This window comes from Monodelphis domestica, chromosome 3, assembly GCF_027887165.1.
Source record: "Monodelphis domestica isolate mMonDom1 chromosome 3, mMonDom1.pri, whole genome shotgun sequence".
Taxonomy (NCBI): domain Eukaryota; kingdom Metazoa; phylum Chordata; class Mammalia; order Didelphimorphia; family Didelphidae; genus Monodelphis; species Monodelphis domestica.
In genome coordinates this window covers 97,059,650-97,077,756 of record NC_077229.1, presented here as the reverse complement: position 1 = coordinate 97,077,756, position 18,107 = coordinate 97,059,650, and the positions used below count along the sequence as shown (strand labels likewise).

At 40.7% G+C, this 18,107-nt stretch overlaps 1 protein-coding gene across 13 annotated transcripts in view; it reads left to right on the top strand.

Moving 5' to 3' along the window:
• The window catches only part of SMARCA4 (SWI/SNF related, matrix associated, actin dependent regulator of chromatin, subfamily a, member 4), a 110,920-nt gene that overhangs the window by 84,259 nt on the left and 8,554 nt on the right, over window positions 1–18,107 (top strand). For 4 of the 13 annotated variants that reach the window (XM_016431944.2, XM_016431942.2, XM_016431943.2 and 1 more), the window contains exons 24-30: window positions 2,130–2,296; window positions 3,566–3,729; window positions 4,984–5,211; window positions 5,492–5,587; window positions 5,870–5,947; window positions 7,185–7,412; window positions 9,805–10,058. In XM_016431944.2, coding sequence (XP_016287430.1) covers window positions 2,130–2,296; window positions 3,566–3,729; window positions 4,984–5,211; window positions 5,492–5,587; window positions 5,870–5,947; window positions 7,185–7,412; window positions 9,805–10,058 — 1,215 coding nt within the window. The remainder of the gene's footprint in view (window positions 1–2,129; window positions 2,297–3,565; window positions 3,730–4,983; window positions 5,212–5,491; window positions 5,588–5,869; window positions 5,948–7,184; window positions 7,413–9,804; window positions 10,059–18,107) is intronic. The other 9 variants (XM_056822727.1, XM_007488522.3, XM_056822730.1 and 6 more) reach the window with 3 other exon arrangements.

Sequence of the window (18,107 nt, the reverse complement as noted above, 5' to 3'; positions counted from 1 at the left end):
ATATACTCAAATTAATACATTGGCCATGTCTAAAAAAGTATATCCGATTCTGTATTACTGTTACCTCTGCCAAGAGGAGGGAAGAACATCATCAAGAAGAAAGTATCATCAATTATTTGAAATCAAAATTGTTTCTCCCCTCATTACTATGATCATTATATAAATTTTCTTAATTTTGTTCATTTACTTTGTGTCACTTTGTAAAAGTCTGTATGTACATATATATGATTACATAATAGCCTTTTGTTATAGTGAAAATCACCTTTAAAGATGTTATAATATTAATTTATGGTCGCCAAGGAATTTACCTATGAAATTCCTAAAATGGAAGGCAGAGTGGTAAGGCAATGGGGGTTAAGCGATCTGTCCAAGGCCACACCACTAGGAAGTGTCTCAGGCCAGATTTCAACCCAGGACCTCCCGTCTCTAGGCCTGGCTCTCAGTTCACTGAGCCACAGAGTTTTCTTCCCTTAGTTAGCTGAATGGTTGTAGGGAGCTGAATTTTTTTCCCGACACGCAGGTGAAGTCAGTAAAAGGATCAATGCAATGAAAAGATATCCTTGTAAAATAGCCATGCTTTTAAGTTCCTGTTTTGAAAGTCTTTCTTCCCCTTTTCTCTCTCCCCTCCTATGATTCTCCGACAATACCCCTGGTCCATGTGGAGGCTTAGCCTAAGGGAAATTTACCCCTTTTTTTTTTTTTACCAGCCGGTAGAAATGAGTCTTGGGCCTGGGGCAATGAGCGGTCTGCTCTGACAAGGCTAGAGTTTGCTTGGGCTCAGCTGGGTCAGGTGAGGGAGAGAAAGACCAGGAGCAGCAGCTGGAGCAGGAGCACGCAGCCGGGGTGGGCAGGTGAGCTGCAATCTGGGTCAAACAGCAAACCGGTCTGGAGTGGATGGCTGCAGGCAGGAACACACGCAGGCAGGCAGGGAGAAGTGGCCAAGCTGGGTGGGAGGGAAGGGCTCAAGAAAGTCTGAAGCGGAGTTTTCTAAAAAAGCATCTTGGAGAAATGTGGCTTTAAAAAAAAAACAAACTAGGCATTAGCTATTAAAGACTGATCAGAAGATTGCAGGTTTTGTTTTCCCGAAGTGGCACGCCAAACTGTAATATTAAAATCACTTTTTTTTTTTAACCCTTACCTTCTGTCTTGGAGTTAATACTGTGTATTGGCTCCAAGGCAGAAGAGTAGTAAGGGCTAGGCAATGGGGGTCAAGTGACTTGCCCAGGGTCACACAGCTAGGAAGTGGCTGAGGCCAGATTTGAACCTAGGACCTCCCATCTCTAGGCCTGGCTCTCAATCCACTGAGCTACCCAGCTGCCCCCTATTAAAATCACTTTTAAAGATTGTTATAATATTAATTTATGGTTGCCAAGGAATTTACTTATGAAATTCCTAAAATGAAACACTCAAGTCAGAAATTGGAGTTTTTGGTGGTTTTAATCACAACGGGAGTAAGAAGGAGAGGGAGAGAAGGAAAGAGAGGGAAAAGGAAAAAAGTTAACTCAACCTCTGGCAGAGCCAGAGGGAGTTTAGGCCTGGAAGGCCAAGGTAGAAAGTAGAATCAGTCCCTTGACTCACATGACCGATCTGAAGGAAAGCTGTCTGCGGGCCTCCTCCCTGCTCAAGCTCCTAGCACAAACTCGTGCCTAGCCCTGTCCACAGGAAGTGAGCAAATTCCAGAGGCTGTTCCCTACCTCACTTCCTGTGCCTCACAAGTGCCAATGGTGGCTCAAGCTTGGCTTAGGACAGCCCAGGTAGGCAGTTATTTATTTCTGATTTGTCATTGACTAGCACATAGCCATGTAGTGTGGGTGTGCACAAAATGTGGGTGCTAGACCAAGCAAGATGGAGATTTTAAAATTCACACTTTATTTTTTCTTTTGGCACTGTAAAATTAAATCACATAATCTGTTTAGCCCATTCCCCAGTTGATGGCTACCCACTTTGTTTCCAGTTCTTTGCCACCACATGAAAAGCTCCTTTAAATGTCCTTGTACATATGGGTCTTTTTCCCCCTATCCTTATAAACTACTTGCCACCCCTCCAGCATTAAAATAAATATGAAATCATAAGAATTTCCCTCCTTTTCAGCATATCTCATGTGTTTTTTTATCTTTTGCACACACCAGCCTTGATTTATACCGAGCCTCTGGAAAATTTGAACTCCTAGATCGAATTCTTCCCAAGCTCCGAGCAACCAACCATAAAGTGCTACTCTTTTGCCAAATGACCTCCCTCATGACCATTATGGAAGATTATTTTGCATATCGTGGTTTTAAATACCTCAGACTTGATGGTGAGTTTAACAGAGAATTTATTATGTATTTGAAAACCTTCTTATAATTTAATGATTCTTTTCCCTGAATTCCTGAAAGCATCTTTGCTTCCTTATTAATCCTGAGAAGGAAGCAAAGGCTTCAATGGATGATTTCTCCACTTTACAGATGGTGAAACTGGTTCATAAGAATTTGACTATGGCCTCAGTTAGTCTGTTATTAGAAACATATTTGAGACCTGGAGAGCCAACTCTGGTCCCAGTATTCTGCTCCCTTCCTGTCAGATACTTTAGTCATAGTGGAAATGAAATGCCTACTGGCATACTTTCCTAATAAGATTTGTTCATATTTGCCATGTTTGGTGACTGAGCCCACATTCAGTTGGTAGTTAAGGATCCTGGCTGTTCTGTTATATGCAGATGGTTGACAGAAAGGGTTGAACTTTCATTTGATGACTTGAAATAACCTCAGAATTTTTCCTAAAGCTCCCTTCTATTCTCACAATACAGTCAGTTTACTTCCTCATGAGTATAAGAAATGAAATGTCTGTGGCCATTACTTAGTGAGAGTACCTGCATGACAGCTTGTCCTTTCTGTCCAAGAGGATTACTGGAAAGCAGATAGGTAGGCTGTTCAGTGGAGCTAGAGAAACATGATTTTTGTATTCTTATCCTTAGAAATGTTTCTCTTTGCAAAGCAGGAAGTTGCCTCAGTAATAATATAGGACTCCATAGCCCAGGTTACCTGCCTTTATTTCCCAGGTTACCTGCCTTTATTTCTCAGGTCATTTAACAGTAATTTAATATTCCATTCACACCTGACACTCTGAGGTTACCTGATCACTGATACCTTCTTTAATAGGACCCATATTTGAATCCCTTTTGATTGAGGGGAAGGGTCAGTCTTGCATATCATTAATATGCCTCACATTTTAACATCCCCCACAGTTTCCACTACCACTGAGCATTGGGGGAAGCATTTCCAGTCACCCTCTTGCCCAACCACTTAAAAACATTCATTTTGGACTTTTTTGTTTTTGTGAAAAACATGTTGAAAAATAAAGTGAATTCATGAGTTTAGTCTTTACATATTATGCATACCTCTTTAAGCAAACATTTACTTAGATTAAAAATAACCTCCATACCCATGTTGGGAGAATTGTTTTATGTTTAAAACTACACAATATGTATGAAGCTTGATAATTCCTTTCTGGATTGATCATTTTATTTAGACTTCTAACTTGTGGCTAATATAAAAAATCTAATCTTTCATTCTTTGGTACCCATCAGGAACCACAAAAGCTGAAGATCGTGGTATGTTGTTGAAAACTTTCAATGAACCAGGCTCTGAGTATTTCATTTTTCTCCTGAGCACTCGGGCCGGGGGTCTTGGGCTGAACCTCCAGTCTGCAGATACTGTGATAATTTTTGACAGTGACTGGAATCCTCACCAGGTAAAAGAAAACTGAAGCTAAGTGAAGGAACTCTTGATAGATTCCAAAAGCAAAGAAAAGCTGTCCACCCTTTATGAGAAAGGGGATACAGTCATGCTTTCATCTTAAGTTTTAATAGCAATTTCCTTCCAGCTCACTTATTCTGAGTGGTAAAACCATGAAATAACAGAACCTTTAAAATCTGTTTCTAGAGATGATTAAAAACCCTCCTTCAAGGGTGTAAGTGTGAACTCACTTAAGAAACAAATAGCTGAGTTGCATGGCCTCTTGAGATCCCTTCTTATACTGATTATAAAAAAGCACCAGCATATATTATCAATATTTACATGTAAACCAAAGGATGATTCAAAGGGCATTGAGGGGCAGAGTCTGAAATGGAAGTCATTTTGCTTTCCTCTTTATACCTGAAACAGGTGCCTTTCTCAGGCTCTGGAGCAATAAGAGATTATTAACTCATTTAACAAAAGAGAAAAAGCTATGGACTTGTTCTTCCATATTTCCTACCAAGGACATATAATGCAAAGCTATGTATCCCTTCTTGTAGCAACTTCAGTGCTGCCCCCTCCACCAAACCTAGTCCCTCACTATTACTTGCCTCTGTTCACTTTGTTCATACTTGTAGGTCCAGCTATAACCCAGAGACAGATTAAGCAAGTAACTCTCCTGAGCCATGTGCTGTAATGCTCTCAGTTGTACTAAGAAGTGCCTAGCATTGTGCCATGCACTCAAGAAATGTTTGTTGCTTTTATTGTATTCATGAGGCAGCCATTGAAGAGAGTATATGTGATGAAAAAACATAGCTTCCCAAAGATGAAGTAGTAAAAGCTGAGCTTTCTTCCCATAACCTTGAATCCCAAGGAAGGTGAAAGCTTTTAAAGGAAAACTAAGGTGGTAGGTATGTCCTCCTTCCAGGGCCTCCTCCAGAGTGGTAGTGATGGCCTTGGCCTCAACAGCTTCAATCAGCCATGATTTGTGGAAAGAAGAACTGGTTTTCTCAGTTCTACTTAAAAACATCAGCAAAACTGTCTTTTTAATTGAGCTTTCTTTCTCTCTCAAGGTGTAACCACCTCAACTAATAGAAGCTTTTTAGTCGGCTCCATGTTTAACTTTGGGGGGGATATCAGACAGGGAATGCCAGGCATGTCTTTTCGCAAAGACCCATCCTTCTGACTTCTGAGTGATAACGATAGAACCTATTCTTTTCCCCTAGAGAAATTTTAATTTAAATGACAGGCAAATTATTTCCTCTTCTAGGACCTGCAAGCACAGGACCGTGCCCATCGAATTGGGCAGCAGAATGAAGTTCGAGTCCTCCGTCTTTGCACAGTCAATAGTGTGGAAGAGAAAATCTTGGCTGCAGCCAAATACAAGCTAAATGTTGATCAGAAAGTGATCCAGGCTGGTATGTTTGACCAGAAATCCTCCAGCCATGAGAGAAGAGCTTTCCTCCAGGCAATCCTAGAGCATGAGGAACAGGATGAGGTAAGAGTCCAGGCAGACCCTGCCCTCTCTCTTTCCCAGTGTGAATGGTGAATGCATGGATGCCTTTCCTTTTTTCTTTTTTTCCTTTTTTCCTTTTTTCCTTTTTCCTTTTTTTTCTTTTTTTTATGCTCTCTTATGTTTTTTACATCCCTGGAATAAAGGGAGTGTGGGCTGAAAGGAAAGAGGATGAGTACTTGCTTTTCTTTAAAGTGACTTTTAGTGCTGGTGAAAGATGCCGGATTGACAGCCCTGGAGACTGAAGTCCTCTATTTATCCACAGAGCAGACACAGCACGGGCAGCGGCAGTGCAAGCTTCGCCCACACTGCCCCTCCGCCAATGTGCCTCAACCCTGACTTGGAGGAACCACCTCTAAAGGTGAGAGGGGTAGTTCAGTCTCCATGCCCATTCAATCCTTGGCTTCTGTGCTGAGGTGGCCAGCAAAGGGCCAGATCTGACGATGTATGTGTGTGTGTATGTGTGTGCTTTCTGTTGCCATGTGGATGCTTGTCCACTGGAAACTGGACTGAGACCTCCACCTCATTTCCCATGGACCACCGAATAGCTGTCAGGTGGTAAAGACTGTCGGTGTTGAAATTCCAATCACTTCAGCTCCTTTTAGAATCTCCACAGTGGGATTAAGTATTTAAAATCTTGTAGGAAGAAGATGAAGTTCCAGATGATGAAACCGTTAATCAGATGATTGCCCGACATGAGGAGGAATTTGATCTTTTCATGGTAAGCACCTAAAGCTGGGATTGAAGGTTACAGTGGATGGAGAGGACCACAGGGAATGTGTAGACAAAAACAAATGCTCAGAGACAGAGAGACAGAGACAGAATATGAAATGAAAGGAATGCCTTTAATAGTTCATATGCACATGAGATTATTTTAAAACAAATCATTTATAGTAAAATAATACTATTACTAACCAGACCCCAAAATTTAATTGGAGAGTGAGCCCCATCATTCCTGACAAAAAATATACATCTGAGAGGTGTATTTTTATACACCAGAATTTTTATTCCTGTTGGCATATATGTAATAGAGCAATAACTATGGTCTTCACTGCCATGGAATGACTTGCTGTACTTGAATGGCTTTTGGAGAGTTTGGTCCATTAGAGGCTAATAGATGAGAAGAGATTATAAAATTCCTTTTGTTTACTGCCTCAATAGTTGTGGTTTTCTTCTTTTTATTTTTTTAATTACCAATTACATGTAATAATAAATTTCCATGCAAATTTTTTGAATTTTATGCTCCAAATTGTCCTGACCTTCCCCTTCCCAGAGTTGGGAAGCAATTTGATCTGGATTATACATATTATTTTCATGCAAAATGTTTCCGTATTGTTCATTTTTGCAAGTGACTAATCCTATACAATCAAAAACCCAAATAAACAATTGGAAAAATTGTATGCTTTCATCTGCATTCTGACTCCCAATAGTTCTTTCTTTGAAGGTGGAAGGTTTTCTTTTTCACAAGTCCCTCAGAATGGAAATAGTGACTGCATGACCTTAACTAGAGTTAAATATCACTCCTAAGCACAATTGTGCCACCTTGTTGACCTGGATCATGGAAGAAGAACATGATTTCTTCCTTCAAGGAAATTTTATGCCCTGGCATCCAAGAAATGAGCCAGAATTCCATTCTAGAAAATAGCAATATGATAATGCATTAGAGTAAGGCTGCCCAACAATCGTCTGCACTTGAAAAATCAGAACTATGATTTACTACCAGATCTGACAGTGTTCCATACTGGAATAAGGACAACATTACTTTATGAACTGTAGTTTCTTCTGTAATGCTTATAGAAAGTACCTCCAGCTAAATTCATAATTTGGGTGATGATTATGGTGCATATTGAGACTTTATTTCACTCTCACTCAAGGATTTTCTAGTAGTCAGTGGCCCCCCCCTAACAATGGCTCCTGACTTTTCCCATGGGCCCCTGACTTCCTTTCACTGTTTCTAGCGCATGGATTTGGACCGTAGGCGAGAGGAAGCTCGAAACCCCAAAAGAAAACCACGCCTGATGGAAGAAGATGAGCTTCCATCTTGGATCATTAAAGATGATGCTGAAGTTGAGAGGCTGACCTGTGAGGAGGAGGAAGAAAAGATGTTTGGACGCGGCTCCCGCCACCGGAAAGAAGTCGACTACAGCGACTCACTGACCGAGAAGCAGTGGCTCAAGGTATATACTGTAGGTGATGGCTTCATTCTGCAATGATTTTTTTTCAGACTACCCTTGTTAGTGTCCTGGGGACCTTAGTCTGTGCTAAGAACTAGTCTCTCCTATCCAGTGGGTTACCAGAATTTAGGAATTCAGTGTGAGAATTTTATTTGAAATCTGACTGAGTTGCAGTAAATTCAGATTTATTTTTATTACTATATCAAAGAGGCTTAATAAGCACAGGTTAATACAGGTTAACTCTCTGCTGCAAGTGAATTGGGTTCTCTTGAACTATAATATTCCCCATGAACTACACCTTGATTTGTGTTGACTAACATATCCTCTGAGCATGTAAAAAAAAAAGAATGTGTTTGTGCAAGTATGTTTCTGTCTAGGAAATCAGTCATTAGAATCAAGAGTATCTTCTCAGTTGGACAGTAATAAAAAAACTGACAAATTTGTCTTGCTCTGTCCTTTTTTCTACACATTCATTCAGAATATTACCTTTTTGATGTTACAGTACATCCTATATGACAGTAAACTAGTTTATCCTGCCTTAAAAATAAACCAGTGAGTTAAAAAATGAAAAATCTGTACTTTAAGTAGGGATACCTAGAAGCTGGATTCTAATGCCTATCTCCTCAGTGGGCTTGGAGTCAGAAATATTTGAGGAAAATTATTTTAACTTCTCTGAGCCACAGTTATTATATTATGATGATGATCGTATATTATATCTATTAAAGAGGAGGTTAGATTTGGTGGCCTCTACCATTCCTTCCAGCTCTTAAGTCTTATGATCCAAAGAGAATAGGAAACATTGTTCTTTCCTTTCTTTACAAAATTGGGTTATTCTGGGTGTAGAATTGCCTATGCTCTCAGATTCAGTTACTATGTCAACTAATTATACTGAACTGCTTTTCCTTTTATTCTTTGTTAAAAGGAATGGCTCAATAGGGAGGGGAGAGTATGTGACAACAAAGAGGATATAAAAACCAAAAGATGTCTCTTTTTTTTTTTTTTTTTAAGCCTGGCTTCAGAGCCTGGCCTGTGTGTGGACATTAGATAGAATCTTCCCTGGACATAACATAGCCCTTCTCTCATTTCTTTCGGTTGATAAATTGTATTTAAATGTTAAGATCCAAGAACTAACAGAGTGTGGTTTCACATGTTGATTTCTGACCAAATACTGGTGCCCCCCGCCCCAAACTAGAGGATACCAATATATGTGTTTTGGGTTTTTTGGTTTGTTTGTTTGTTTGTTTCTTAAACCCTTACCTTCCGTCTTGGAGTCAATACTGTGTATTGGTTCCAAGGCAGAAGAGTGGGAAGGGCTAGGCAATGGAGGTTAAGTGACTTGCCCAGGCTCACACAGCTAGGAAGTGTCTGAAGCCAGATTTGAACTCAGGACCTCCCATCTCTAGACCTGGCTCTCAATCCACTGAGCCACCTAGCTGCCCCCAATATATGTTTTTGAAATGGATTCAGTTTGGTTTCCAGGGAGCAGTATGATCATGTAATGAGAGAACTGGCTGCACCTGTCCCACAGGCCACACACCCTTGCTGAGTTTCATTCAATTCTCAGTATTAACTGAGGCTTTCCTCCACCAGCCTGTAAAACAAGTTTGCTTACTTTAGATCTCACAGAGTGCCCAGAAGTGTATGTACTCAGATTTACAGCTTGCAAGAGATTTGAAATGAAGAAAAGGTTTAAATAAGCCTTGTAGGTTAATATGTAAGATAAAGGTGTAAAGCAGCATCGGAGCTTGAGAGGCTTACAGTCCTGGTGAAAGTCATTGCAATGAGAAACCAGTTTCCAGGAGACAGGACTGAAGAATCTTGCTCACACCAGTTTTATAGCTTTATTGGATGGAATAGCAAAGCTCAAAACACAAATTTAGCTCCTAACAAGGAGACTCTCATAACCCTGCCTCAGGGAAAAGCCTCTTCTGGAGAGCTGAGAAGGCCATATCCTCCCAGGCAATTAAATTAATTAATGGAGAGATATTTTAGAGTCTTAGAGCTGGAAGGGGACCTTAGGGTTAACCTAGTCCAACCCTCCTCATTTTGTCAATAGCAATACTCAGACCTAAAGAGCTGGCTGTGAGCTTATTAAGTCAGCTTCCTGACTCTTACTAGTTCAGGGTTCTTTCTCCTTCAAGGGTAAAATTGCCCAAAGGGCAAAGCTGAACCAAACTTGGTGTTTTCACTTGTAGCTCTTATTAAATTAAAAAGAGCAAGTGTAGCAGTGTTTAGATGGCACAGCAAGTGAACTGAGCTAGCTTGATGATAGATTTGGGGTGTATTGCATGGAGCTTGCCCTCCCTTCCCTTAGCTTTGTATATGAATGAATTGCTATTTCTTATTCCTCTCCCTAAATAATCTGGATGGTGGTTGTTCTGTTTTACTACCACTGACCTTGAAGGCCATAGAGGAAGGTACACTGGAGGAAATCGAGGAAGAAGTCCGGCAGAAGAAGTCATCTCGGAAACGCAAACGGGACAGTGATGCTGGCTCTTCAACACCAACAACCAGCACTCGAAGCCGTGACAAGGATGATGATAGCAAAAAGCAAAAGAAACGTGGCAGACCCCCTGCTGAAAAGCTCTCCCCAAACCCACCAAACCTCACCAAGAAAATGAAGAAGATTGTGGATGCTGTGATCAAATACAAAGACAGGTAAGTGAAGGAAGGGACAGAGCAGCCCCTTTACTCTGTGACTGGGCTATGAATACAAGAATGATGTGCAGCTTTGTGGGGTTCACAGACACTCAGGAAAATTTGGTTAACTGACATTTTCTATGTGCCTCCTTGGTATTACAAAAAAAGAAAGAAATAGAAAAGAAAATCTACAGGCTCACAGATTCGAAATGTAGCTTTTGACAGACCTGTTTGCTGGACACCTGCTCATTTACATCTAGTTGCCCGTTGGTGGCAAGCTTTTCCCTTTTGTTTACTACTCTGTACTATTTCCTTAGATTTTCTGGTCAACTTTGTGAGAAGTCCCAGATTAATTTGCTAAATAGCTTCAGCCTTTCAGTTTCATTTTCTCCTAGTTTGAGACTCATTGCATTGAGTTGTCTTCAGGTTGGTTTGGTGTACCTTGGATTTTCAGTTGAAGCATCTTTGCACTGGAGTAGGTATAACTATCTACATTTGGTGGGGTTTAAGATTCTGCACAGACATGGGAGGGGATGATTCTTATTTTACATACATTAGCCTAATTTGGCTGTTTTACCAAGTACAGGGGCTTCCAAAGGGAATGTATTTTTCAGAAGTTTAGAGCCTTGGGAGACCCTAAATACTAGTAAGGGAGCTAGGAAGGTGTCAGCAAAAGAGATGAAGGGAATAGACCTCAAAGAGATGGGGGGGTGGGGGGGGGCATCTGGGTGGCTCAGTGGATTGAGAGTTGAGCCCAGAGATGGGAGGTCCTGGGTTCAAATGACCTCAGAAACTTCCTAGCTGTGTGACCCTGGGCAAGTCACTTGACCCCAATTGCCTAGCCCTTACCACTCTTCTGCCTTAAAACCAATAAACAGTATTGATTCTGAGATGGAAGGTAAGGCTTTAAAAAAGAGAGAAAGTGATTAGCCTCAATAAATTCCAGCTTTGAAATTAAAAAGTAACATAGAGAAAATTTAAATGAGCTCCATTCTTGATCAAAGACAAAGTTCTCCCATTTGATCTTAGCTGATTAGCGTTTTATTTTCTGTCACTTTCCTTTGGCCAGATTTGATGTACAACTATATGATACATACTGTAAACTTAATCTTTGGTTCATGCTCCCCTATTGAGACAAAATATCATTTGATAAATTCTCAAATGGGTTTATCTTTATCTTGTAATTTTTTATAGATTCAATAAAGTCTAGTATGAGAAGAAAGCTTTGCAGAGGTCTAATTTTATTGCACTCCATTTAGCCGGAGGTCCAGGCTGCCATCTCACATATCACTCAATACTTAAACTTGGTAAAACCTAATAATAAAAATGTACATTTCTTCAGGGCTTTAAGTTACAGAGCACTTTCCTCAGTAGCCTTGTCAATCATATAATATAAATCCTTAGCTCCACTTTAAAGAGAAGTAAACTAAAGCTTAAAGAGTTGAAGTGACTTGCTATGGGTCACAGCAGCAGTAAGTGTAACAGGGAATTTTAATTTAGACTTAGATCTCTTCTTGGGAAAGAAACGAAGGAGAAAGATAGAGAACCTTCACCTATTCTTATGCTCCCTTGCCATGCCTATTATCATGGCTCTTTCTAGGAAGGTGCAAAGGCTCAGGCTACAGGCTTCTTTCAAATACCTATGGAACCATATGGAAAAATTGACCTCCTTTATGCCTGTTTTTGTCAAAAAAAAATTTTAATAGCTCAAAGATTAAGGGTAGGAGAATAGTGTTTTGGGGACAGAACCTCAACTTCTTTACCTACAGAACATTCTATAGAAATACAGTAAAGGGCAATGATATTTAAACATGTTTATCATTCAAAGTCAGAACTCAGAGTAAAATACAACTGGTAACCTCAGGTGGGCATCACAGTCCTTCGGAAGAGGCAACCAAAGCAATATTCTTTCTTTAGGACAATGGAGTGAGTGGTTAGAGCAGATAACCTCTAATGTAATTTCCCTGTATTCATAGTAATTATTCCTGACTAGGTTTTTCAGTTTGTTGTCAGAATAAGAATGACAGGATGAACAGAGAACAGAACTAAGAGTAATAGGAAATGTTGCCACGAAGCAAATTTTGGCTCAGATGACCACTTGTAAAGGAGACTCCTGTTCCATTAGCCATCTCTGAGAGTCTGTGATTGTGTAACAGGAACAATCTTCCCTGGGCCAGGGAAGCCCCATGTAACAGCTCTCCTATCCACCTTTGAGGATTCTCACACCCATATCCCCTTTGATGATCAAGCTAATCTATTAAATCCCTATCATTCATGGATTTATTTGGATGTATTGGGTTCTTCTTGTCATTTTCCCCATTATCCACTATTTTAATTGACAGACATTGCTCTGGGGCCCTGAGACACTGACTGGTGTACTGGTGGTCCCTGTTCTGTTGGGATGTGCACTTCAAAATAATAATGACCCCAAAGAATGTGTGTTAATGGAGGCTTCCTGAGGGTGGTAGGAACAGGTGGTGATCTAAGAGCTGTAAGGTATAGATTCAGAGGCCTTCAGAGATTCTCTGAGCCTCAGTTTCTTTGTGAAGGCAGAGCTAGGGTGGACATAAGTAGGATGATGACCAGGGCTTAAGAACTGGCATAAAAGTTATTATTGTAAATTGTGTTTGAAATAGAAATTAATGATTAGGAGAGAAAGAAGGTGAGAGCTCTTTGTATTAAAAGACAGACAGGCTCAGTGCTATGCTGGTGTCCACAGAATACAACATAGTCCAAACCATTATGGAGCTCCTCTGTGGGAAAAGGCACTGTGCCAAGGGAAGGAACACACCCCTCAAATACATAGAAATACATTCGACAACATTGATTAAGTATGTGCTAGTACCTACCCATTGAGTAGGAAAATGTGCATGGGTTTTAAAAAAACTTGTTCATGCACATATACATACATGGTAGGAAAGTAATTTAAAACTGAGGTGATTAGTAAAAGCTTCCTGGGGAAAGTGGCCCTTGAGCAAAGGAGTTTTGTGAGTCAGAGATGAGAGAATGCATGTCAGAAATTTGGCAGGGGTGGGATTGGAATAGCAACCCACCTGAGCTAGCCATAGGCTGCTAGAGTCAGATTGCTATGGGTTTTAAACAGAGGAGTTTATATACTTTGTCCTCAAGGGAAAAAGTCCCTAAAGTTGAGTGAGCCATAGAGTGCCATGGTCAGACCTTACTTTAAGAATATCCGTTTTGTAATAAATTAAGGAGGGGAGAAGCTTGCTGCAGAGAAACCATATTAGAAGGCTATCTGCCATTATCCAGCCAAGAATTTCTAAGTGCTTGAATTCTTGATTGTGATCATGTGAGCACAGAAATAGAAGGAAACACATTAGAGAGCTGAAACATCTTGGGAGAAAGGATAATATGCCCCATTTTGGACATAGATTGAATTCGAGACAGATGCCTTTGGGCCATCCAGTTAGGGTTGCAGGACTGGATCATGGAATAAAGATGAGGGCTGGAATATAGACATCTAGAAATCATCTGCAGAGAGATGGTGATTAAACCCAGGGGCTTAATTTCAAAATGTATAATTGTGAGGCTAAAGCCATTTAGATGGAGGTGATGGTTCTTGCATTCCAAGTGCTATGTAAATGTGACTTCTTTAAATGCTATGGTTAGAGCCCTAGACTGGGAGTCTAGGCTTGGTTCTGGTCCCAGGTCTTCCATTTACTCCCCTTTCTAGGCTCTTTTTCTTCATCTATAGAATGAGGGAGTCGGACTAAATAACGGCCCTCAAGAGCCTTCCAGCTCTAGAACTGTTATCCTAGAAGCCATTCTTTTGACTCATTACTGTTTTTTAAGCCCCCAGGATAAGAGTATATTTAGAACATATTGCTCAATTTCATGAGAAATTTCTGCACAATAAGAGTATTTAGAAATTAGGGGCCAGGGGGCAGCTGGGTAGCTCAGTGGATTGAGAGCTAGCCCTAGAGACGGGAGGTCCTAGGTTCAAATCTGTCCTCAGACACTCCCAGCTGTGTGACCCTGGACAAGTCACTTGACCCCCATTGCCTAGCCCTTACCACTCTTCTGCCTTGGAGCCAATACACAGTATCGACTCCAAGACGGAAGGTAAGGGTTTAAAAAAAAAAATTGGGGGGCCAGCTGGGTGGCTCAGTGGATTGAGAGTCAGACCCAGAGATAGGAGGTCCTAGGTTCAAATCTGACCTTGGACACTTCCTAGCTGTGTTACTTTGGGCAAGTCCTTCACCCCCATTGCCTAGCCCTTACCACTCTTCTGCCTTAGAACCAATACACAGTAGTGATTCTAAGATGGAATGTAAGGGGTCATTTTAAAAAATTTTTAACGAAGGAAATAGTTAACATTGGAGAGGGATTTGGAAGATTTGCAGACCAGTCTCTACCCATCATGGTTTTATTTCTTTGCCTGAGTACTTTTCCTTTGAATTGCTGGTGGGGGAGAGGAGGATATGACAGGGACAGATTCAGAGAGGGAGGTACAAAGGCAGGGGGCACCTGATGCTTGCCCTCAGAGGTTGTAGCATAGTTAAGGAAGCAAAATATCTTTAAGGTTTATAAAAATTTTTCTCATCATCAGGCTGAAAGGTAGACAGTGTTAGCAATATCCTATTTTTCCAGATAAGAAAACTGAGATCAAGGAGGTGTTGGCTCTGTCCATGGTCATGTAGGTATTAAGTATCAGACCAAAATAGAGGAAAATTGAAAATAGTATAAGAGATAAGTAACTGATTCAATTATATTGCTTCGTTACCAGTTAGTGAATGGCAAGAAATGCTGTAGGGTTAAGAAGACTCACAAAGGAGGAATGATTCAAGTTGGATTTTAAAAGATGATTCGGATTTGGTATCAAGAATTAAGTTCATAGGCCTGGAGGAGGTCCTGGGTTCAAATCAGAGACTTCCAAGCTGGGTGACCCTGGGCAATCACTTAACCCCCATTACCTAACCCTTTCCACCAATATCCATTCTAAGACAGAAGGTAAAGACTTAAAAAAGAAGAATTTAGTTCAGCAACCTCCAAGATCCTATTATGTGCTGGGAAGGTATGATCCCTGCAGTGTGATGTGATAAAGCACTGGACTAAGGAGTTAGTGAGACAAGGATCAAGGTCAGCCTCTGTAACCAGAGACCAATCATTTGAACTCTGAACTTCATGTTGGCACTGCATTTTTTAAAGGAAATGAGGCTTAAATGGAATAATTTGTGTAAAGCACAGCACTATAGGAATGTCAGTTATTGTTATTGCCTGTTTTTTTGTTTTTGTTTTTTAACCCTCACCTTCACTTTTAGAATCAATATTGGTTCTAAGGCAGAAGAGTGGTAAGGGCTTGGCAATGGGGATTAAATGACTTGCCCACGGTCACCCAGCTAAGGAAGTATCTGAGGTCAGATTTGAACCCAGGACCTTCTGTCTCTAGGCTTGGATCTCAATCCACTGAGCCACCCAGTTGCCCCCATATCTCCCATTTTTTGATGGGGTTTTTAAGTAAAAATGGTTCTGGGACAAGTTGCTGTTGTCCTATTATCCTTTTGGAATATTTCTCAGATGGAAACAAAAGGCTACTTTTGGTGGCAGTATCCTCAGTATAGCACCAGTAGCATAATTGACTAATGTAGCAGGATTATACAGACCTTGCCCTATTCCATTGTGATTTTTATCTCCCTGTCCATGTTTTGAGGCTTGGAAAGTCTCTTGTTCTGTGGAGCTTAGAAATTGAATATTTAATGTGTTGGTTTCTATCTTAAAAATTGTTTCTTGAAGTGTTTCCAAGTGCTCATGGACAAGAAGTTCAGTCTCTGATAATAATCTACAATATAGTGTCAAGGATGGATTTTCAAGGTTATTTTGAGGTCCACATTGATACTGGGGAGATATGTCATCTGTGACCCCTTGGAAATTGTAAATTTCTGATCTGTAATTCTAGCCATCAAGATTACATTTTGCTAAGTATCCATTAGGTAATTGGTGCAAAATTTTTGCAGCCTGCAGTGATATATTAAATTGTCTCCACCATTTCTTTACATAATCTACATTATTATTGTTACTGCTATTACATAACACACAAGTAATATGTTAGAAGGCCTCCCATGGCATTTTTTGCTAGTTCTCCTTGCTAAGTAGGTCCTTCTTTTGTTAGACTGAAACCTACATCCCTGGTCTTCTACATATTGGCCCCAGTTCTGCCCACTGGTTACTTGAGATCAGATTGTGGAAGTCCTTTATTGCCAGGTTAAGGAATTTGTACTTCATTCTATAGGGACAAGAAATCTATCACAGGTTTTTGAAAGGGGAGTAACCTGGATAGAGGGGCATTTAAGAAAACTAGTAGTGTAAAAGACCTAATACATAATAATCACTGAATTTGGATCTGTGGATTTGTCAGAGTTTACTTATGCTGATGACTCCATGAACCCACCATGGTGGATACTTCATCACCTGACATACTTCTCCACCTTTTCATACATGATTTTCATCCAAATCTTTGCAGAATTATTCCATTGAGGAACTATTTCCTCTGGTTCTTCTGATGTTTCCTGGATACCAGTGTAGCACTTAGGCTGCCCATCTGTTATCCCTCATCCTTACACTAAATGATCATACCACTACCGTTTGTATCTTCTAATTCAACTTAAAAGGAAAATGTTCTTATGGATGTGGTTCAGTTACTCTGTTAGTGTATCAACTATCAGAGAACCCATTTTGAAAATCAAGTTGATTAAACCAGATATCAACAGTCAAATTCAAGTTCATTAGATGATCTACAACCTTTGTGATTCTGACCACTCTACCCCATTTCTGCCCCTGTCATAGTGGAAGCAAAAAAGGACACAGTCCTAGAGAAATATATTTTTGTTGGATGGATTACCGAGCCCAAACTGGTAACAAGCTGCCTTGCATTTAGTGAGTGTAATCCTTGGGTAGCAGTGTCCCTAGGCCTCTCTTTGAAGCCTTTTTCAGCTGGCTGTATTTTTATCCAGATGTCATCACCTTTGAGGAATACAGGAATACAGGCACCACAACTAGCCATATGAGAAAGAGAATTTTTTTCTACTCTACTGCTGATTGGTTTCTGGGTAGGCTTATGGTTTTTGTTCTCCATCCCATCATTTCTCTACATGCATAATGTGAAGTCCAAGGTTTACAGGAAAAGAGACAACTTGAACTCTCCCTTTGGATAATCCTGCTTGTCCTGCATTTGAGGCAGGCCATATCTCCTTCCACACTAGTAAAAGATTTAATGAGTTACCATAGCCAAAAAAGTCCCACCTGCTAGACTGCTTTCTGGTTCCAAGCCTCTCTTCACTTAGCTTGACTGGTTCTCAGATGGCCCATCACCTAGGCCTTACCATTTATGCAGGACCTGCCTGCCTGGCCTTGGAAAATCTAAACTTCTAGCCATTCTTTCATAGTCAAGAGGAAAAAGTTTTAAAAAGTGTAATATTTGTTTCTTCCTACCCTTGAAGAATAAATTAAGCTTTTAAGATGAAATCCTATGGGATATCACTGTGAGTATGAAAGGGCCAGGCTTTTGCAGCAGGTAGGCTTTAATGAAAGATTCTGTTGTCTCAGAGTGTTCTTTTCCTTTCCTTTATCCTGAGAACAAACAGTACAATGTGCTCTCTCATAGACACAGCTGTGCAAGAGCCCCATAACGCTTCTGGGGACATAGCACTGCACAGATGGTGGTTTGCCTTCTTGGGTCATGAACCTTCTGGTCCTGCCCTTGAATTATTAGGGACTGACTGTGAGGTGGATTCCCGTGGTCAGCATCAGCAGCCGCCGCCAATGTCATTGCCTCCATTTTTACAGCAAAACTGAGGCTCAGGAAGAGGAAGTGACTTGCCCTTGTTCCCAAAGCTAGGAAGGGTCGGAGCAGCTCCTTGGAATGGGAGGACACTGTCATCAGCCTCCATTCCTCCATGCACTTCCTATAGTAATTAGGAACCAGGAGCTTGCTGCCCTGCCCTAACGATGCGGGACAGAAGCATCAGAGCAAGTCTTAAGGGGGTAGAATTGAAAAGAAGTTGAAAACAGCTACTTCCTGAGCCTGTGACCTGGAAATCCACCTAGATC